At 35.7% G+C, this 23,804-nt stretch overlaps 1 protein-coding gene across 3 annotated transcripts in view; it reads right to left on the bottom strand.

The window, feature by feature from the left end:
- Positions 1-23,804, bottom strand: part of LOC131039402 (uncharacterized) — a 65,352-nt gene that overhangs the window by 3,278 nt on the left and 38,270 nt on the right. For all 3 annotated transcript variants that reach the window (XM_057972142.2, XM_057972143.2, XM_057972141.2), the window contains 4 exons: positions 20,275-20,329; positions 4,583-4,659; positions 3,919-4,302; positions 3,731-3,835 (listed from right to left, as the gene is read on the bottom strand). In XM_057972142.2, the coding sequence (XP_057828125.2) occupies positions 3,731-3,835; positions 3,919-4,302; positions 4,583-4,659; positions 20,275-20,329 (621 nt within the window). The remainder of the gene's footprint in view (positions 1-3,730; positions 3,836-3,918; positions 4,303-4,582; positions 4,660-20,274; positions 20,330-23,804) is intronic.

Below are 23,804 nucleotides of genomic sequence, written 5' to 3'. Positions count from 1 at the left end.
GAGCAAAGTAGGAAGGAGCTAGAGGAATAGACCACAGTAGGAATGATAGTCTCATAAGCAATAAAGGAGCATAGGATCGGTAGGAGCTGTTGGAGTAGAGCAGTCATTTAACATGAGGAGCAGGTGGAGTGAAGAAGTCAAGTGGTAGTCATTCAAAGAAGTTAGAGGAGTGGGAGTCCCACAAAGGAGGAGTTGAAAGCAAGGATAGGCCATTTTGGGTGAGATGTATGATGGCATTGACTCAATAATTAAAGCCATAGAAAAATGGAAACTAGCGTTGGCTAGAGTAGTAGCTCCACTACAATTGAAAGCAAGCAAAAGACCCACAAGTGATGCAGGAAAAAAAGCTGGAGCAGAGCAAAGTAGGAAGGAGCTAGAGGAATAGACCACAGTAGGAATGATAGTCTCATAAGCAATAAAGGAGCATAGGATCGGTAGAAGGAGCTGTTGGAGTAGAACAGTCATTTAACATGAGGAGCAGGTGGAGTGAAGAAGTCAAGTGGTAGTCTTTCAAAGAAGTTAGAGGAGTGGAAGTCCCACAAAGGAGGAGTTGAAAGCAAGGGGAATTCAAGGGTGGCGGTCCCTGTTACCAACCCTCACTAATAATCTTATGAATGTATAGTATATAAACAATAAATATGAAATTGAAAACATGTATTTTAACATATATCAAATTATTATTAAATATAGTACTGCAAGGGAAGGAACCAACATTATCAACCCCCACTAAATAATCTAAAGAGCATATAGTATAGAAATAATAACTATGAAAATGAAAACTTGTGTTTTAATATATATATCAAATTGCTCTTAAATATAATATGGTGCATAACTTTTTAATAAGCAAGTGACAATTATGAATAATGGTGAGCGTTGCCACTACAAGATGTTCTGAGCACAAAAGAGAATGTTAAAGATATAGCCAACAAGATGCAAGCTCACAGCAAGGACTTTTTGGTGCCTATTATTCAATGAGCCGAGGCAATAAGTGGGCAATAGGAATGCACAACTAGGGTTTTCCTGACAATTATGAATGATGGTGAGTGTTGCCACTACAAGACGTTCTGAGCACAAAAGAGAATGTTAAAGATATAGCCAACAAGATGCAAGCTCTCAGCAAGGATTTTTTGGTGCCTATTATTCTATGAGCCGAGGCAATAAATGAGCAATAGGAATACACAACTAGGATCTCCCTTTCATAAGTCTAGTGCATTTTGCAAAAACTTTGTTTCTAAGCGGTCGCTACCTTTGATCCTCCCCTTGCCTGTACCCAAATATTGAAAAGGCCTATTTCTTCCAATTCAATCAATGTAGGGTTGATCAAAGAGCTTGCTCCCCCTTCAATTTCAACCATCTAAGGAAGCCTAACTAGATAAGAATTTTGTTCCATTTTTGGAATCTACACAACTTGTTGATTCTTTTTGTCTATGTGATATCTGTGCTTCTTTTTGCCAATGCATTCTAGATCTTTGTCTTTCAGATCAGCACATTATTGAAGGCTCAAGAAGCAACTCTATTACTCCACACTTCATGGGTAGGAGATTGTTCCTAATGGAGATTTATAGATGGACGGAACAATCTTTTTTTTTTTAATACTAATTCATTTGTATCAATGCTCCCATAAGATTTATTTGCTATTAAATTTTAGTCCTGAACAAATCATGAGTTTGTTTGGACTAGTGGCTCCAAGTTTTTTGGCTAGAGCAAGGTCTTCATGTGCCCATGGCAACCCTTTACTCAAGGGGGCGTAATTTTTGGCAAGTCCCCTTTTGCATCAAATTGTGAAATCTCACTTTGTTTATGAAAAACATAGGTTTGCACAATCAATTTGTCAGAACTTGTGTGTTTGTTGATCTTTTCAATCCCTTTCTCGCTACATCCATAATCAATCAACAAAGACCCCTAAGTACACATTAAAAATTAGGAAGGGCTACCTTCTTGTTACTTTCATTGTAAATTGCAATCGAATGGGACACTTTAGGATAAGGACAATGATCGGAAGGTTTCCTTTTATAAGATTGTTCAGCTTCAAAAGTGAATTCTGAAAACTGGTAAGTAGGAGTCAAATTTCATTTGCAGAAACCATGATCATTCATGGCTGGTCAAGCTAACGATATCCAAATTTCTTCACTAAAGTACTACAAGGAGGCTAGTGCAAATATAATGAATTCACTACTATATAAAATAATAAGTTATTTATTTATTATATAATAAATATAAATTATAAATTATAATATTTAAATTTTTCGGGCAATGTAGGTCACCATGGTACCAAGGACATCCACCTTGCCCACCACATCCTGGGAAATAGTAATGAGAATTAGAAACTAACAAGCAATTATGAAAAAGAAATTTATAGAGCTTAACTTTAATTCCAAAAATATTTTTATTTCTTTTTTTGTGGGTGGATGGGTAGGGCACATTAATTTTTTTTTAAGTTATCTTGGGCAGGAGGACTCTCAGCCATCCCCAAAATGGTCAAGGGACACCCAGCTGTCCAGTGGATATCAGGGAGTCCTCCACAGTTTCCAAATAGTTACTCTTTAAAACAGTAAGAATCTGTCAGCATAGGAGAGGGGGTATTTACATTGCTATAACCTGTTGTGATTGCTGGATGCCCTGCAGTTTGCTGAAATCTCTGCTTGTCAGGCACCGTTTTCCTCTTTGTTTGTTTTTAATATGTTTTAAATGGAATTTAGGACCCATTCGTTTTATATCCTTTGCTACTGGCTGTTATGAGTTATACCCTTTGCAGTTAAAGTTTGATCCTTCTTGATTGTTCTGGTTTTCGGCTATCCCTGCCTGGGTAAGTAGAATTCTGTCCTTTGCTTTGTAAGGATTTGGGTGTCCTTTAATAGTGTTTTTAACAAGAAAAAGGAGATAATAAATTAAAATATATAATAAAAAGAGCAGAAAATAATGAGAAAATAAAGTGCTCTGGAGGATGAAAGAACAAGGAAATGATGAAGAATTCAAGCAAGACAATTAAGATGCAAATGCTTCCAACACTTATCATGCGATCAAGGTGACTTGTTATGGTTTGGTGATGTATCTTTTCATGTTTATTACCGATTAGGGATGATCTTTGAGTATAAACACTCAAACTAAGGCAAAAACATAGTATTGAAAAACAATTCATAAAAGATCAGTTTCTCTAGAATAATGTAAGGCATCTCTTCCATTGTTATTATTCTCAGTCCTTAATTTTATTACATATACCATTTCGTAGAAATTCGACTCACAAATCTAAAAATTGCAATCTATTGATGATTTAGGCAAAACAAATATCTTAAACCTGTTCATAACAATCCAGAAACATAGAACCTCAAGAACAGACACATTTCGAAGGATGGAACTGTTAAAATATATTGGTTTATTCTAGATTTATAAAAAACAGCTATTCAAGAATCTGAACCATGCAAGCAATGGGAAGAAACAATAAATAGCCTAAACCTATAAATGCAAGAGGTTAGCACAGATATGGAGACACAATGCTGTAGGGGCTACTTATAGTCATAACATTTTAATCCACACAGGATATGAATAGAAAAACTAACTAAAAATTCATTAATTTTATCCCATAACCATATGCTGAAATATTGAATACTTGTGCACAAACAAGAGTGTGCCTAAAAAGGATACTGCATAACTGTAAACAATGAAAAATTCTCCCTACACTAGAGGCCCAAAAGCGAAAGGCATAGTTTATTATGTGTTTCTTTAAAAATACCTGTTGCCCAAGGATTTCATGCGACCTTCTAGAAACACGATCTGCCACTCCTTCCTCAGCAAATGTCACAAATCCAAAGCCTCTATGCCCCGTCCTCCTTGGGTCCTGATCCAATACGTGTTTATGAGAATCCTACCAACAATCCATGACATGCATAGAGAAAATTTAATATACATGTTAATTTTTACCTTTGGAACATACACATCTATAACCAGACCAAAGTTACTAAAATATTGGCGAAGATCTTCAGCATTGGCCTCTTGAGGAAGCCTGCCAACAAATATCTTCCGGCCCATGCCCCTTGGTGGACCAGAATAAGTCCCAGAACCATACCCTGAACGATGATCATCTATGCCAAATGAAGATCCTCCAAACATACTGCCTGGTCCATGTGGGGGCCATGAGTTTCCACTGCCATAACCACTACCATAATCGTCTTGGAATCTTGAGCTTGGCTGATCATACAATGTAGTCGACCCCAATGCCCCATACCTTGTTGTGGCATTGATATAGGCGTTGTACGCCCCATATCCTCCAGATACTGGTTTTTCCCACTGTTTTGAGCTTTCCTCCTGAAAGTAATAGATGGTTTTTAAATACATATCTTCGAATAGTGAAGTTTGAATTCAAACTTTTGTCAGAAACCTCCCACTTACATGTAAATATTCCAACAAATAATACTAATGCGCAGGAATAATGCATCAAAAATAAAAGAACCATTCACAACCCTACAATCTACAAGATTCTAAGTCCCTTGTATGCATCATTATTTTTAATTTTACAATATTTCATTCTACATACACCCCCATGACAGAAATTGGGAGTTTAAATCACATTAACATTGATCTTTACCTTTGGTGTTGCTCGATCTACTGCAATAGTAGTACCACCCAGCTCATGTGATTCTGACATAATCCTGTCAACAGACTCTATAACAGGCACCAGTGACAGAGAAAGTCATCAAACTATGATATACCATTGTTTTGACAACACTAAAAGGCCATTACGACAAATTTTAATGCTAATATTATTGACTCTTATACAAAAAGGAAACTTAGAATTAAAAAAAACAGTATACATGCTAGAAAAGGAAAACGATAGGCTAAGAACCAAACATTATTTTATTAATCTAATAATAGAAATGTAAATATACATCTGAGTTCATGTCTCTTCTATTAGCACCCGTATTCCAAATTTGCATATGATGAGGTCAAACTTGCATATCAATGATCACCTCAACTTATATTAGGACCCAACTACAGTTGTCCTAAATTCATTTGCTAAGTATATTATATTACTTCCACTTTTGCTGTTTCTCCAACTTTCGTAAGTATCACCTCGAGAATTAGTGCAGACAAATTTTCTCGTGTTATATTGATTATTATAAATAATGTAGCCCCATATATACCACATAAAGAAATAACACTTAATTGCTTTGTATTGCATTCTATATTCCAAATAATGCACCCAAACGATAGGCAGGTGAAATCCATCTATCCAGAACTTGTGTTTGGTAATGGATAAAGGAACAAATCAACCAAAATAAAAGAAGCTGTAGATATGAAAGAAATTGAAAAATTTTAAAACTAAAACGGAGATGGAAATGTATTTCTGGGTTATTCAAATATGTGAAACTAGTTCTAAAGCATGTAGCATGCCTGTCAAATGTAAATCTATCCCTTCTGTTCAACCTTAGGCTTGGTTCCATGTAGCATGTGCTTCAAGTGGCAACCAGCTACTTAAGTGTGGACAGATTTGTTGGGTCTGCAGTAGAAGGGGTAAAAGTAAAGCAATGTGTCTCTTCAAAAAGTTTGCGAGCTAATTAGAACAAAATGTTTTGCAAATTAAGTTAATTAATAATTATATTTCTTTTTGAGTCTTGCTACATTTGTTTTGTACTAGATGTGACTCCTTTGATCTAAAGCAGGAGATCATCTTCATCAAAAGAAGCCATCTTCTCTTAATAACACACAACCAAGATATATGCATCTATGTTATTGATTTAAGGTGTCCAGATAAAAAGCCTTGTAGCTTCTAGAACTCAATCAAATCCTCGCACCAAAGAACGTATTCTAGTATTGGCTTTAAGTTCCCCTCTGCTTGCAATATCTCATACCAAAGAAAACATTCATGCTTGTCTAATCTTGGGTTTAAAACACAATATACCATTTCAATAGTATAAAATTATGTAAATGAACTTTGAAAGTTTTGACATAAAAATCTCATTTTCAGCCAATGATGACATAAACATATATCATGCATTATAATATACACACACAAAATCAAAACAAGGACCCAAAGTTAGATTCTAACCACAATTTAACTGCTGCGCACAATTGCTACAAGCCTAGATTCGTAGTAATAAACATGTTTTCTGTGCATCAGAATACCCAAACCACCAGATGAACAATGATTTTGCTTGACATCAAATTCAACAAAATGTAACAATATTGCCTAATGCAATAAAAGGCATAGGAACCAGTTCAAACAAGATGCGTTAGAAAGCATGAAACAATGAAAGTCACATGCAAAATGCTATTAAGATAAGGGGCAGGAGACATGGACCAGACTAATCACTCAAAGCTGCTGTAACATTCCTACCTGACATCCTACTCTTTCTGGGCTTCTCTTCCAGATAGAGTTTACCACATTAAGTAAAAAGGGAGATATATGAAACCTCAAATAAGAACTGTTTGTTCAAACAGCCCAGGCCACATTAAATTTCAAAATTAAATTACTCTCAAAATGAAAGTAAATGCTGTCTGGCCTCCAACAAACTCCTTGATATTGCCATTCTGACAGGGTTTCAAATTTAGTTTCTAGTAGTTTAAAAATATTAACTGGCTACTTTTTAATATTTTGGCATCCATGGTGATAGCTTTTCTCTCCCATTAATTCAATCTTTTTTCTTTTGTCACATTTGGACCGGTCAATTGGCTTAAAGGTTTCAATCAAAAGAATGCAAATGAAATGCCTGGCATTACATCGTGATCTATAGGGTGCTGTTGATGAAATTGTGATCAACATACTTATGTTCAATTTCAAATACTTCTGCAAGGTTTGTGTAACTTAACCTCATCCCACATATTATAAAGTGGCAACTAAATATCATAGGCGCAACCAATAATCACATTCTATTCATAGTAACCATAAACATTTGATATAAATGATTGACAGCATAAACGTATGGTGAAATTTTCATTCCATAAAACTTGAATAATGGAATTAATCTAATGGGCATTTTTCTCATTGATAACTAAAAAGAACACTCCTTCAAATGATAGGATGTTTCAACAAACCAGTGAGCAAAGACAGGTGCTCAAATTTGCTGATTTCAGGTCCTAGATTCTGATATAGATATGTCATCAAACCAAATGTCAAAGACAGTTGCCCATGATTTTCTAATTATAAAAAGTCCTGCTGTAGGCAGGTAAATTACTGGCAACATAAATATAAAAGTCACAATAACATTAACATAAAAGTCACAATAACATAAATATAAACAAAATTTGTAGCCCATCTTCACAAACATTAGTATCCTGTTGCTAAAAGAAAAATTTGTCCATATCAAGATTAACCTTCTAGAGCAGCATTCCCAAGACTAGATTCCTGTAATGAACTGTAAATAAGAACCAGATTATGACAAACTAGACAAGGTCCATACCAACAAAAGGGAACCTGAATTACATAGGCAGACAACCTCACACCCTGAAGGGTTTGAGCTAGATGAAGCATTATAAATATTCTCATACAAAATCCTCTTCATTTTATGAAGGAAAATTGTTTAAATATGTTAAAAAGAAATGAGATTCTACATCTCAACAGAAAGATTCAGATTTTTCAACCATCCAATATACTCCCTGGCATAGCAGCAAAAATATTTTGGGGAAAAATCAGCAAACTGAAAGTATAAGATTTTTTCAAAAAATTCGGATTTAAATGGGAAAATATCAGAGAAAAGTCGGATTTGAAAAAAACATTAAAAAAAGTTGAAAAAGAGACAAAAACTACTTGTTTATGAAATTTTGAAGGCATCTTAGCATAGAGATATAGAGAGCAAATAAAATAGAGGGTTTAGCCCATGAACTGTGTAAAATAGAGAGTTTAGCCCATGAATTGTCTAAAATAAAGAGTTTAGCCCATGATTCAGGGTAAGTTCTATATGAAGTCGATAAAGTTATTACTAGGCTAACAATTAAACAGTTCACTGAATGATATGCCAGTAAACCTCGAGTCTTGTTGAATGATGTGAGTGGATGGTAAAATGTTACTAACAACACTGCATTCTAAATTATTATTAATATCAAAAGAATGTTTAATCATAAAACTGCACTATAATAAAAAACTCCAAAAGCTAGCCCGTTAATGGGCTTTCAAGGGTTAATAATTCTCACAATTTACACAGTATAACTTTGTGGAATCCTCCGGATCAAGGATGGATCAAGATTAATTTTGATGGTGCGGCTCGGGGTAACCCGGGTCCTTCGAGTGCAGGATGTATTGCAAGAGACAACAAAGGAAATTTGATTGCCAAATGCTTCCAAAATATAGGAAGGGATACAAATAATGTTGCAGAGGCTAAAGTGGCCCCCTCCTAGCTGTTCAATTGGCAGGAATATTGGGAATTGCCAATATCCATCTAGAAGGTGATTAACAGATTATTATCCATGCTATTCTTAAGGGCAGAGCTGAACACTGGAAAATTGACACAGATATCCAATCTATTAAACATCTTCTTGCTACCTTTCAAAAGTTTCAGGTGTCCCATATAAGAAGTGAAGGAAATCAGGATGTGGATGCTTGTGCCAATCAAGCTTTTGAAATCCTAAAAGGTAAGACAAAAGTTATAGATGTGGCCCTAACGGCCAAGTGGTGGAAGAATTTTGATTTCAAATGATTTCCTTTTTGGGACGGATGGATTCAAATTTGAATATGGGTTTGGAATATTCCCCTTGCCTCTCGCCTAGGCTCATGGTCGTTGAGAAGGGACGGCGGCTTTAATGTTCTGAGGTGTCCGACCTGCTGGTATTTAATCAAAAATCCCGCTGTAATCTATGGTGATTCATGCGACACTACTAGCTTCGTCGCACTCGACGTTTAGGCCGTGATATCCCTTGTGGGTGTACAGTTTTGGCAGGTGATGGAGGATTATTGTTGGCCGTTGTTCAGGCTTGCTTGGCACCAAATCTCCTATCCATTAAGGACCATGACGAGTTGGATATTACAACTACAGCTGAGTGGGATCTTTATTGCTAAGCACTCGCCATTTATCGCTTTTGGGTGATGGACAGTACGTCGGGTTTTGAGTCTTCCATAAGAAGATGGTAAAAGCCATTTCAGATTGTTTTCTCGGAAAGTCTATGCAACTCAGAAGAAAAGAACTCTATTCTCTGCTTAAGCGATGGAGGTGAATTTCTCATTAACGGCTTCGAAGCCAATGGTGGCATTGTGGGGGTCGATATTGGACGAGAGGCTCTCAAACATCTTTCGGTTTGATGACAGAGATTTCTTGATGCAAGTCAAGATCATTCTAGGCTAGGAATACTTGAAAACCTCCTTCAAGTATCGATGCAATGCTGATGTTGTATCCATGTACACCGTGTGGGGTTTCGAGGTGGAGTCGAAGGAAATAGTTCGATGGCTGGTGGAGAATTGTGTCAGAGAAGAATGGCAGGGAGGCTTTGAAAGCTTAATGGAAATGGCATGAGATGGGTAAGGCTTAATCTGCCCAGGTGGTGTATGGCTCCACGTGAGTGAATTCATCCCCTGCGTTCATTCCTTGTCTAGAGCGCAAATAGTAATAAGGAAGTCTGATGGGCCTCGGCCCAAGTTGGCATGACTGTGATGTCCCCATCTAAAGAATCAAAATATGATAATTCCCGCTCTAAAATAGAATTTAATAATAAATAATAATATAATTAAAATATAAATATATATATAACCAAATAAATGAATAGAATGAACTAAATAAAATCTTAATAATAATAATAAACAAGATTTAATATAAAATTTCTATTTATTAAATATTAATATTAATTTCATATTTATTAAATAATAATATAAATTATCAAATATTAGTGGCCATCTGCATAAAGAATTGTAGAGCGATGTTTATAAGAAAATAACAAATCAGCGATTCAGGAGACATTGAACAGTTTTAGTAATAAAGCAACATAATTATAATGATTCGTAATTCTTTAAGCAGATGGCGATCAAGATACTGAGTGCATCAAGCTTTCGAACATGATGATCAACCAATTATGAAGTTGATCCACATCAATAAGATATGCTACTAATGATTAGAGTACGTAATCATCCAGCATTCAACCTATAGCAATCATAGTATCGAGCCACTAAATGATATCATATTCGATGAAAGGAATTACGGTGAACTGTCTCTATATGAAGCAATTAACAAATAACCCCATTTATCTTTGTTAAGGAGGCGAACAAAATTAATGAAGATCCGAATTTGTCTAAGTTGTATTCACACCAATATTTATCGCCAGCTGGGATATCTTCCCTCATGATTGACCAGCCAAAAATTATACAGTCTTTGATTTGTCTTTGATGCCACATCAACCTAGGTATCGACACATTACCAAATATCACCGCTATAGATGTAAATCAGAAGCCGATAAGTTATCTTTTAAGAGGCAGCAATTAAAGATTATTAAAAGACAGAGACTATCGCAGTTCATAAACAACATTAATTTTGAAGCATTGATAATAGCAATTATATCACTAAGGCAGCGATTAGTCAATGTAAGGAGAGCAGTGATTAATCAACTAAATCAACAATATCGATTAATTACTGGAAGGGGGTGTGATTTGGGTTTGGGTTGCAACCTTTCACCACATGCCTCTTCAATGAGTATTAAATAAGAGTCACCAGAATTTCCAAAGGGGACACAATAAGGGAATTGAATACAACACTCCATAGCATATCATATTGGGTGACTTGCCAAGTATGTGGAAGGAAATACAAAATTGGACTGCCCACACAGAAGGGACATCAATGCATATGCAGTACATCGTCCCCAATGTTATTTCATGGACGCTTTAAGGGTGAAGGAGTATATCGGGACACTTTAGTCATTTAAAGCCTTTGATGATTAAGTAGTGTGTGAGAACTATCATCGTGAAGAATCTATTATTCTAATCTGTAGGCTCTGCTGAGCAGTAATGCAGTAACAATTTATAACATTAAGGCATATATCTGAAATATACAAATCAGTGAAAGTTATAAGATAAGTACAATCTTCTAAACTATTCTTAATATTTTAAATTAAATATTATAATGAAATGTAATCAATTTTAAAGATGTCTCAGGGCTAAATTAAGGCAAATCCCAAATGGGGACATTACAATGACGGGGTTGAAGGACTATCTAAAGGTGGTGGAAGCTAGGAGACTCAGGAGGGAAATAGAGTAATGGGGTCCTTATGATCAACGGTCCCCTTCTGCATATGGTGCCTCCTCTTCACAACACAAACGAGGCAAACCAAGGGGCGCGAAGAAGAAGACAAGTGAATCCCTTTGGATTGGCTTTCTCCTAGAGCAGCACGTGGAAGCAGAGCTGCCTAGAGCAGCAAATGAGCAAGGGGGGGCTTCTTGTGGCAAAGGCAAAGAGATTGTGCTAGCAGATTGATAGTTGATAATGTGCAGGTGGCTTTTTGTTATAATTGTTTTTGGCAAGATGACTATATATGCTTGGTATATATCTATGTATATGTTAACATGTAAATCTTGGGGTGGCTTATAGACAAATAACCAGTGGAAAAGGGATATAGTTTTTTGGATTCTGCTGAACTCTAAGGCAGATGATCAAACCCTCTTAATACATCATATATTTTGTAATGCTTTTCAATATTAATATAAATACAACATTTACCGATCAAAAAAAAAAAAAAACTCCAAAAACTTTGAAAACTTAGTAAGACCTCAAAACAACTACAATAAACATGTTTGCATCCCAGTAGGATTAAAAAAAAACATTTTATTACGGAAAATTTTCAAGTAGGAAATTTCAAAGAATACATCATTCAAATAATAATGTAATCAATCGATAAAAGAGACTATTTCTCATAACAAGTAGAGTCAAATGGGCATGATTAATGCATTTTCAAATATTCTAGGTACGAAACCAAGTCACATTCAAAAGCTTTGCTATTAAACCAAACCTCCAAATTTAGTCAAAGTACTGACTCATATAAACTACAAGTAGAAGATAGACACAAAACACATGTAGGATGAATATGCATAACATCAAAATAAGCATACAAAATCACAATGACCAAGATTTTGATGTCACAACGATTGGACATCTTGGTACAATATTGGGTTACATATAAACATCAAGCTGATGTTTTTATGCAGCCAAGGTTTTTTGTACTACAACTTGAGGGAATGATAAAATGTTATGAAGACAAAGATGATCTACACACAACATTACCTCTTCACTTCTATTAATGAGACTGTTTAAAAAATAAAACTATAGCATTGTCATATTCATCAAGCAATGCAATGAAATGGTAGAGAGCCTAAATTAGCATTAAATCCAAGCCATTTAGCCAAGAATATGGATTATTCTTTTAGAGAGAACTAATTTACAAGGCTTTCGCTGTAGAAAAAGATAGACCATCAAATTGTCTGCTCACACCCTGCGCTCTATTTTTTTTGTCATGTTTTTCTACATGACATTGTGTTTTTTGTCGACAACATCCGTTTTTTTGTTGCCCACGATTTTTGTGTTTCTCACAACAGCCCAATTACGGGTTTTTCTTTTTTTGCCCACATCTGCTTCTCCTTCCATATTCTATTCACATTTTTGTCCACGATTTTCAAAAAATCATAATTTTGCACGTTGTTTCCAACCCGCAATCTTGTTTCTTCGGCAACGGATTTCTATTTTTTCTGTGTTTTCTTTTGCTATGATCTAGGGTTGTTGTGGTCTTGAAACTACAGCTTGTTTTTTGTGAGAATTCAAGTTTTCTGAGATCTGACCTAGGGTTTGACAACCTAGGGTTTCTACACTCCAAATTATTGCCTCGAGTTCCATGTTGCTCCTCGAGTTTTGGGCCTCGAACTCTGTGGCTGAATTTTTTTAGGGTACTTTTTCTGTTTTGGGCCATCTATGCATTGGGATCCATGCCTTGAGTTTCATGAAAGTAGATTTTGACTGTTTTTTCACCAATTTTCAGCCTTTTATGTTTACCTGATTTGTTGTGCCTCGAAAAGCGTGAAAGATGGCATCTTTGACCAACATTATGTTGGAAGGCAGTCAACGATTCAATGGTCGAAACTGCAACAGCTGGAAGCAGAAGACGATGACCATCTTTGAATATCGCTGCCTTGATGCACTCGTTCTAGGTACAAAAACTAGTCCTACAACAGCTGGACAAGACCAAGACAAATTTGATGAGCACAACCGAGAAGCCGTGATGCTTATCAAACTTTCAAATATTGATGATCAGCCACCTCAAGTGTCGTCAAGCAAGACAACTACAAAGATCTGGACTCATCTAAAGGATCTCCATGAAACATTAGACAAGAATCGTGCATTCTTTCTCAAAAACCAGCTATTCCTCATAATGAGGCCTAAAAAGATGTCTCTACAAGAGCATCTCACGAACATCAAGGACATCCATGATCAGTTGGAGGCGATCCGTCGGAAGATAAAGGAAGAAGACATGGTAGTCATCACTCTGAAAAGTCTACCAAAGTCTTATGAGCACTATATTGAGACGCTCAACATTACCTCAACTAATGTTGACTTGAAGTTTTCACAACTTTGCAACAACCTTCTACAACAAAATCACTAGAAACAACAGTTCGACAGCAGTGCTAGTTCGTCCTCCACAATACAGGTCCTCTCAACTAAATCCATTACTAAGGATAAAGGGAAAATTCAATCCTCTCAGCAGAAAGCCTCAGGTCAATCCCAAGACAGCTCCAAGAAAAAGAATATTCAATGTAATTATTGCCACAAGTATGGTCACATGAAGAAGACTGTAGGTAACACTTGGCTTCGGAACAGAAGAAGCGGGGAGGGTCTCAACAGAAAGCCCTGTTGCAAAGCACTCTGAGAAGAAGGAATCTATCTTTTAAGCCTTTATGGCTAAAAGACCTGCAGATCATATTAAGTCCTCTGCCTGGTACATTGATTCAGGTGTTTTTGGACACTTCACTCATCGAAGGGATTGATTCACAAGATACATGCCTTTCACCGATTCAATGTTATTTGGAGGGGAAGAGTATACTGTTATCGACAAGGGCAACATGCAGATTCAATCTGGTAATTTAATTTTCCTTAGTGTATACTATGTTCCAGGCATGGAACTCAACCTTCTTTGTGTGAGTCAGATTATGAGACACTCTCCTTGATTGGATGTGGTATTCAGTTTGCACAAATGCAGTATTGTTAATTGGGAGACTCGTGCTACAATTGTTGTGGGTATTGAGGATCATGGTCTTTATAGACTTGTTGATCAGAGATTCAAACTCGAATCATGGAGTTTGCAAAGCTTGTCGGGCTGGAAAGCAACATTAGACTCCATTTTCAAAATGGCCAATCTTGGCGAGCTTCCAAGGTATTACAGTTGGTTCATGCTGATATTTGTGGACCAATGAACACTCCTTCAATTACTGGGTCCAGGTATTTTCTATTATTTATTGATGATTTTAGTCACAAATATGGGTGTTTTTTCTTAAACAAAAATCAGAGGTGTTTAGCATGTTTCAGAAGTTTAAGGCCTTAGTAGAAAAAGAGTTTGGTCAACAAATAATAACTCTTAGGTTAGACAATAGGGGAGAATTTTATTCTTCTGATTTCTCCAATGTTTGTGCATATCATGGCATAAAGCGCCAGCTTACCACACCTTACACCCCTCAGCTGAACGGTGTTGTTGAGCGGAGAAACCACACAATAACTGAGATGGCTCAATCTACGTTGGAATATATGTGTTCCAAAGAAATTTTGGGCAGAAGCATGTTGTCTATCTTCTGAACCAGTCTCCCACACACCCCATAAAGAAGAAGAATCGAGAGGAAGCCTGGTCTGGAAGGAAGCCCAAAATCAATCACCTGAAAGTCTTTGGCTCTATAGCTTATGTTTGGATTCCGGATGCTAAGCGCACAAAGGTGGATTCTAAAAGTTAGAAACTCATGTTCACTAGGTACAGTGATCATCACAAAGCTTATCAGTTGATGATGTAGACACTAATCGTCTCATTTTCAGTTGAGATGTTGTCTTTGATGAAGAACGAAGGCCTTTTCAGCTCTCTTCTCTTGTTTTGAGCCCTGAGGATCAGCCTCTGAAGGCTAAGGATTTGGGTGTCCGTCTTCCCTTAGGTCAAGCTGATGGGAAGGATTTAGCAGACTCTAACTCTGAAGTTGTGGAGTCTCCCGACATGTTGTTGCACCACCCGACTTTCCTCAGGAGAATCTTAAGCAACATCCTAATGACTTTGTTATTGACATTCCTAGTGATGTTGATCCACCTGTTTTAGATGATGGTACCTCTACTCTCCAGACTAAGTGGTAGACCAAGACTATTGGTGATCTTCATGATGATGAGCTCATTGAGAGCAAATCGTCTAGAAACAAGAGCATATTAGAATATTTAATTATATTTTAGTCACCTATATTTAGTTACTTGTTTAATGGTCATTTAGCTTTTTAGTTAATTAGCTTTTAAGCTTTATTTAGCATTTAGCTTTTTCTTTTTAGTTAATTAGCTTTTAAGCTTTATTTAGCATTTAGCTTTTTCTTTTTAGTTAATTAGCTTTAAAGCTTTATTTAGCGTTTAGCTTTTTGGTAGTTCACTTTAAACGACTTGTTCTTAATTTATAACGTCGTCTTGTTGTCGTTAGATTTTTCTGGGTGCATCGTTTTTCGTGCCTCAATTTTTGAGCTGTCAGATCTGCATTCTGTTTTTAAATTCTTGGTGGGTTTTTTGAGACCTTTTTGGGGTTGGTCTCAAATTTTTCTGGGTGCCTCGTTTTCCGCACCTCAAATTTTATGCCAGCAAATTTGCCTTGGAATTTAAAAACAGTTCACAATTTCTGCTATTTCTGTGGACGTTGGGATTGGGCACCATTTATGCTGTTTTAAGTTTGCAGAAATTTTTTAATTTCTGGGTTTCTTTCAAACCTCGAAATTTGCGCCTTAGAATTCGTGTCAGAATTCTCCTCCAGGGTTTCAGATTTTTTGTCCAACTGCTTTTATTCTGATTTTTGAATCAGATTCTTCTGTCTCATACTTTCACTAGGTTGACTTCGTTCAACTTCCATTTTCGTGATGGCATCTTTGACCAACGTCATGTTCGAACACAGTCAAAAGTTCAACAACTGCCACAACATCTGGAAACAGTGCATGTTCACGATATCTGAATATTGTTGCCTTGATCAGATTGATTTAGGCCAGACCTCTTCCTACAGGTCCCAGAGTTTTCACATTTTTTTTCCTCCAAAATTGTTCGCAGGGTTTAGAATTTTTTTGCCACAAAAAAATCATGGGAGGGTTTTGCTTGATTTTTCCTCAAAAATCAGGCTGTGTTGTTTTACCACGTGATGTCTGCTATTTTGCCGCATGAGGTTTGCTGTTTTACCACGTGATGTCTGGTATTTTACCACGTGATGTTGTCTGGTGTTTTCCTGCATGATGTCTAATGTTTTACCGCATGATGTTTGGAGTCTTACCACGTGGTGTTTTGGGTCTTGCCATGCAAAGTTTCAGGGTTTTGTTCAATTTTTTCCACAAAAATCGTTTCAAGGGTTTTTACCATTTTTTTTCCACAAAAATGATGATTTGTATCTTCAGTTTTGGAGGGTTTGCCAATTTTTCCTCAAAATCATGGTTTCAAGTTTCAGTTTGGTTACCCAACGTCAAGTTGGATGGATTTTGGTATTCTTGGTCATTAACACTTTTCAGATCCAGGGAGGGTCTCCACCACAGCAGAGTGTTCTTTTCATTTGTGATCAAAAGACCTGCAGTGTTTTATGTAGGGTAGTTAGTAGATAGAATGACCATTAAGGGAGGGTATTAAAATATTTAATTATATTTTAGTCACCTATATTTAGTTCCTTGTTTAATGGTCATTTAGCTTTTTAGTTAATTAGCTTTTAAGCTTTATTTAGCATTTAGCTTTTTCTTTTTAGTTAATTAGCTTTTAAGCTTTATTTAGCATTTAGATTTTTCTTTTTAGTTAATTAGCTTTTAAGCTTTATTTAGCATTTAGCTTTTTGGTATTCACTTTAAACGACTTGTTCTTAATTTAGAACGTCGTCTTGTAATCTCTATATATACGCTTGTATATTGTTGAATACATCATCCGATTATTGAATCATTCATTCAATTTATTTTTCAGAGCAAACAGCTGCATGCAATTAATTTTGCTCGCATGGCCAACATTCACAGTGTTTATGAGCCTCTGACATATGCAGAGGCTAAAGGTATACCTGAGTGGGAATAGGCTATGGAAGTTGAACAGGCTAAAGGTATATTCTGTCATGAATTTTTATTTTTTTTATTTATTTATTTACATAATTGAAATTCTGTAAATATGTAATAATAATAAATATTAAATAAAATCTGCAATAAACTTTATTAGTTTCATTATATATAATTTATTTAATATTTATTCTTATTATTATTTATTTACAGATTTGAAATAACTAAATAAATAATAATAATAATAAATATTAAATAAATTTCGTAGTCTATTTTTTTAAAATAAATTCTGTAATAAAATAATATTGCAGAATTTATTTAATATTTATTATTATTATTTATTTACAGATTTTAAATTTTTAAACAGACTCACCCAGGAGCTTCATCCCTCTAGCATGTCATTGCCTACAGTTGATTTTTTTGAATTTTGTACTTAGTTTAAAGGTTGACTTTCTATGAAGTTGCAAACTATATAGTAATCGACATTTTGACATCTATCACCATCTAGATATTATTTATGTTGTGGTATGTTTTATGCAATTTAATCAGCGATATGAATATAAACACTGAAAATCTGTTTTCTGCAATTCATTTGTTGTAGTGTCTATTTTATTTGTCTACAATATCTCTATGCTATGGAAATGCCCTTAAATATAAAACAAAGTAGTTTTTGATTGTTTTTTTGCAATTTTTTACATTTTTTTGTAAATCTGATTTTTTCAAAAAATCTTATACTTTTGTTTTGCCGATTAATTCCCCAAACGATTAATGCTTCTTTGGTCTCACCATCTGCGAATTGAGACAAAGTCATATTTGCTAGATAAAATTGATTCACCTTTGTTCTCTATAGGGCATGGAGAATGAGATTTTTCATCATCAATTGTCCACTCTGCAATGAAATTTGAGGAATAAAGACCATGAAAGTTCTCTATACACATGCTTCACTCCCCTGATCTGAGGTATCTGTCTCTTTTTCTTAGAGAGATTCTCGCTCGCAGGTATAGGATTTACAGGAGAACCCTAGGATTAACTAGTTGATTACATTCTTTTAGCCCAACTCAGAAATTCAAGGGGTTTAACATCATCTGCCTGCTGATTAACACAAGCGTGTGTGGGTGAGGAGTTCCCATTTGTGTATGGCTACTTAGGCATCTCAGCCCTCTCTTAATTGTGGATCTGCTTTGCTTAAGCATTCAGGGCCTCAGTTCTCTTTAAAGGACAAATCAGGTCTTAAAGACAGGCACACAGTACTAGTTATCATTCCCAATCATTGACCTTAGGTGGTAGGACAGGTTCTGGGAGGGGTTTACTACTACTCAATTCCAAATTGTCAGCCCAGCTCTGTCAACCCTAGACATCATCACATCCGGCTTTGTCCCTTTCATCGAAGTGTATGATTATATGTAACATCTTTTTACCCTAACTCCATTACAGATGCTGGAAAATTTTAGATAGCGTTCTTGTCATCCATTGACATCCAGCTCTCGTATTGATCTCGATCAACTTCATGCATGCTATAAACTTGTGCTTGAATTATAATCTTCCACTAGTGCTGTTTGTTTATTTAAATGATTATCACTCGTATCATAATGTTTAGTAGCTTTCTCAAACCTGTACCTCTGTCATTGGATCATATGCTTTGAGCTTCAACAGCTTTGAGATTTACCCCTCATAGTTACATTAGAATCCTTAAATGTTTAGTTATTTCCCAAAACCTAGCCCTTTTCCATCCCTGGCACTTCTCTGCCATAAGTCCATGTACTTTTGAGCTCCAGCAATCTATTTTCATTGTCATTTGTAGACATCAACTTGAATTTAACTTTTACAATTCATTGGTTTCCAAATAGAACTAAAACATTACCTTCGCACGGAATTTTATGCACATAAAACCACTATGAAATCCACAACACCATCCCAGGATGGTGAATTGGTAAAGGATTTCTGAAGAAAGATAAAGAAGATATAGGTGAAAGGAAGCATCCACAATCAAATTAGCTATATGGAAAATAAGTCCATCTGAAGTTTTATTCTCGAGACACACCCTTTGTGGTAATAATGTTTGCAAGACTTTTTTACATTAACAAATGATCTATCACCAATGGGCACACCCACATTGAAGTAATTTGTCATGTGATTATCTGAGACAATACTGGTTCAAACACTCTTAAGTTCAATTTCTCAATTTAGGATAAAAAATAATTGCAATTTTACGGAGCATTTTTTTACCAGTTTTCTTGCAAACTGCAGTGCTACAAAACTTCTCAAAAAATGGCCATACAGTAATAAAATATTTCAATACGAAGATTGATAATGAGATCATTAGTAAGTAGCACGTAATTAGTATCTAAGGGCTATATGGAACAAGGATGATAGGGATTACTACGATGACACCAACTAACATCTTAATGAGATGAATCCCAAAAAAGCATAGCTACATTTCATTCATGTTTATTCTAGTTATTGAAATCTCTGTCACATTGTAATTTTATAATTATTCAGATTTATTTTTTGTGTACATATCTATGTGATATGCAATCATTCAATTGGCAAGCTTTATTGTGTCAGGAACACTTATAAAAGTTACTAAACTTGCTGGAACCCAAGCCAACATATCTATGTATGAACCAAAATGAACCTACACTTCTACACTAGCAATTTATACCGCGGTTAACCTTTTTTAAAGTGGAACCTTAATCCAACCACTCTTTATGAACAGAATGGTTGTTTATAATATAACAACAGTAACTTGAATTGATTGTTTCATCTGATCATATAGAAATCATAAGAGTTGATTGCTTGTTTTACTAGCAAAGAAATTTTAAAATGCACAGCAAGGTTTGCTGTGCATGTTTACAAATTTGCTAGGATTGCTAGGACCTCAGATTGGGGAAGTACATCAACTCTGCTATGAATCAAGTTAAGGTCAAAAATGTAATCTCAAACCTATTGTATTTTTTACCAATTCTTCAGCCACAAGAATCTTTCAAATAAAAACCCCTCCAAAATCAGCAATTTATGGCGAAAAATTCCTAGTTGAAACTATCAAACATCAAAAATCAATAGTTCCAGAGAATTTAGAAACACCTCCTTACCTGAGCTTTCAAAAGTAATAAAACCAATTCCACGATGTTTTCTTGAACCATGCTCCTGCACAATACAAACAATTTCCAAGCTCATATCATTTTGATATATATCTTAGCATGTTTATCACATTTTGCAGAATTTATTATTCATAATATTTATTCACTGGTATCTTGCAGATAATATCTCAAAACTAATGTAAAACAAAACCAAGATGTTTCCACAAGTAGTGGACCGACAACTCAGAAAACAATGCAACAACACTAGTAATTTATAAACAACTCAAATAGAAATGCAAAGATTTCATCAGACTAGCTCAGATTGGAATCCATTTCACAGCAAACTAGAGTACAAAGTTCAACCCAGTGCTGAATTCAGGAGGTTGGCTACTTCTAAGGTGAGGCCATATGATTCTGAAGCCCTTCTCCAGTTATACAAACATATTAAAAGCATTAAGATAGAAAACATATTTGTGTTGAATTTAATCTGTAACTTTAGACTGGATTTCTATTAAAAAAGATCATGAGAATTATAACGTCATTTAAGAGAAATGAAGTTCAATCAAGATTCTCTAAAACATCATAAAGATACTTATCTAAAGGCAACATAGAATTTTATAAAGCAAATATTAAGTTTTCCACCAAAAAATTGGATGTTTACTCTTGAACAAGTGAACATGAGATTCAAGATGCTGTAAATAGCAAACAAAAGGATAGTGTAAAGCAGAAACAGAGAAAACATTGTAAGAATGTCTGCAACGGATGGTTTCATGGTGAACAATCTAGATCTTTGTGGAAGTAGATTGTTCTTGCAGACCATTCTTCTAGTTTTCCGTTTCTGATAGTTAAAGACTCAAAAAACTGAAAAAAAAAATTCAAAGCATAAAATTCCACAAGTCTAGAACTACAATAAAAGCCCTAAAAATCAGTGTTCTACGGCCGTTAGGGATGGGGGGACGCGGGAACGGGTTTCAGGGACGGGGGACAAAGGGCCTAAGTTTGGGTATAGCAGGGGGGCAGTGGGGGGACGGCAGTAGCATCGTGGCAGGGTGGTGGTGCTGATATAGTTATAAACTTATACATATACTTATAGTACTTGAAAAACTAGTTGTGAAAAGATGTATAACAATATAAAAATTACATCTCAAATGAAACTATAGGAAATTAGTAAAATTATAAAATAGCAAAATTTGAAATACAAATATTTCTTGAATGCTAATTGCATTAGTCTTTTCTAAGTTTTTTCTCCTCTTCAGCTAGCTGGTAAGAAAAAATCAGAATTAGAAATGTGAATGAAATCAGTAGTTTTAGTGGTTTTGTATTGCATTGGGGGAAGGGATGGGGCCCACAGGGTTACCACCCAACCCCCAAAAATTGCTCAAAATTTAAAAAAATAAAAATTTCAATTGCTTTTTGATGTGTTCAGACAGGAGACTCCTGCACATCTCCCCGCCCCTCGAGAGACACCTGGGAGTCTCCCAAGGAATCTTGGAGATGCCCAGACATCTCCAACACTCCTTAGAGCGGCCGAGACGTCTCTAAGTCTCCGATCGAGCACCGGTGGCGGTGGCAATGGTGGGACGGCTAGATCAGCTCTAAACCAATTTGTAGAAACCACGAAGAAAACTATAAAAACAAAACATCTTTTTACAAGCAAAGATTGATCTCAATTTTTATTCAAAAAATTTGTTCACCATAAAATGAAATGAAGTTCCAATCCATAGAAAATACATGAGGGGATGAGGAAAGCTACCCACTCTCATGAATAGAAAGATTTTCACAGAGCAAGCAAGCTGATAGAGTGTCTGGAAATTTTATTTTATTTTTTACAAAATGCTAACCTAATAATTTTCAAGTGAATTTTACAATGCAAATCACTTCGAGATTACTTAATTTTATGAAAGATGAATAATGATCCGCTCATTATTAAACATTTCAACCACTGTTGAACTCATCATCATAGAACTGTGTACATGTGCCAGGTTTGGCCATTGTTGAACACATCATATTGGATAAAACAATGAAAATGAAGATTCGTAGAGGGACTTGAAATAGTTCACCTTCATCTTCTCACATTGAACACATTCAGTTACCTCTTACCAATTCATGTACTTGTCTTCTACTAAAATGCACCTATTGGGGTATGCATTAAGGAGAGTCTTCCCTTCTGGAGGCAAGAATGAATTTTTAAAGATAGTACTAAAACTTGCTTGAGAGAGTTGTATTTTGGCCATGGTAGTGTTTAGGCTACTAGCAATTAAGTGCATTTCCATATTTCCCAAGGATTGTGTGATTGCATGCAGCCACATTCGAGTTCACCAAATTAGGAGCAAGTGAGAGGATGCTAAAAGAGAGGCAATCTTTTGAGGGCCTCCTTGGGAAAACCCAATTTTCTTTGATCGTAACCATTAATGCAAATTACCTGAATTTAGGAGTCCTTATAACCCAGTCATCTTCCATAAATTCCTAACTAGCTTATACAAATGCATTGTCCTAACAATATATGAGAAGCTGTGGCCACCATTGTTTTCTTTCATGTCTTGGGGGGGCTCCACCTAGGAGAGCAATTTGTATGACCTTTTTCCCCTTTTGAGGCACATTTTCTACCATTTCCTTAATTTGTGAGTTTTCAATCAAAAGTTAGTGTCTCACATGGCACTTCTGAGATGGGTGAAACTGGCCGGCATGCACCTAGTAATAGCAGCAGTTCTACTGAGGTTATTCTTAATACATTGCAAGCAATAGCTACATGCATGGAAAGAAGCCAGCAGCAGATTATAGCTTAGCACCAAAATAAAGCTAATTAGGATATGAACGGTCCTGTTGGAGAAATCATGGATTCAGACTGCTTCTGCACTCACTGATTCCCCAATTTCTGAGGGCAGTAGCATCACCAGTAGCTACTACCCTGCCTTTGCAGAAAGGCTTATTGAAGAGTAAGTGCAGAGCACTGTATATACCTTGCAGACTGTGTATTCCTTGCAAAGCATCATAATACAGCTTGATGACAACAATGCAGGAAAAATGGATCAAGAAAATAATGATGTGATGAAAAAAATCTTTGTTGCCAAATCAGCAAGAAATCATGCTGATTCTGGTTATGAAATGTCCTGGAATAGGATTTGTACTGGAATCCCCTGGGATTCAACCAGGGTTGGTCATTTCTCAAGATGAAACAATTCTGCCAAATCGCTTACAAGCCCGCACGGATCAGACAGTTATTTGATGCTTCCAGACAGATCTTGTCATGATTCCGAACCTTGCCATTGAATTCAAGATATTTTTTGTTGACTTACTGGGTGCATAAAACCCTAAACATCAAGGTTTCCTTCCTTTCATTTGTTTTACACACTACTTTGTGGAGAGAAAAGGAAATAGAAAATGACAAATTTGTGAATCTATTCATAAAGATAGAAACAAAAAGCTAACTTCATGTGTTATAATAAATTATAATACTAACCCTAAAATGTGGAGGGAAAAGGAAATAGAAAATGACACATTTTGTGAATCTGTTCATAAAGATAGAAACAAAAAGCTAACTT

This window comes from Cryptomeria japonica, chromosome 10, assembly GCF_030272615.1.
Source record: "Cryptomeria japonica chromosome 10, Sugi_1.0, whole genome shotgun sequence".
Lineage (NCBI taxonomy): Eukaryota > Viridiplantae > Streptophyta > Pinopsida > Cupressales > Cupressaceae > Cryptomeria > Cryptomeria japonica.
The sequence above is the reverse complement of the archived record's forward strand: the minus strand, read 5'-3'. Positions and strand labels throughout refer to the sequence as shown.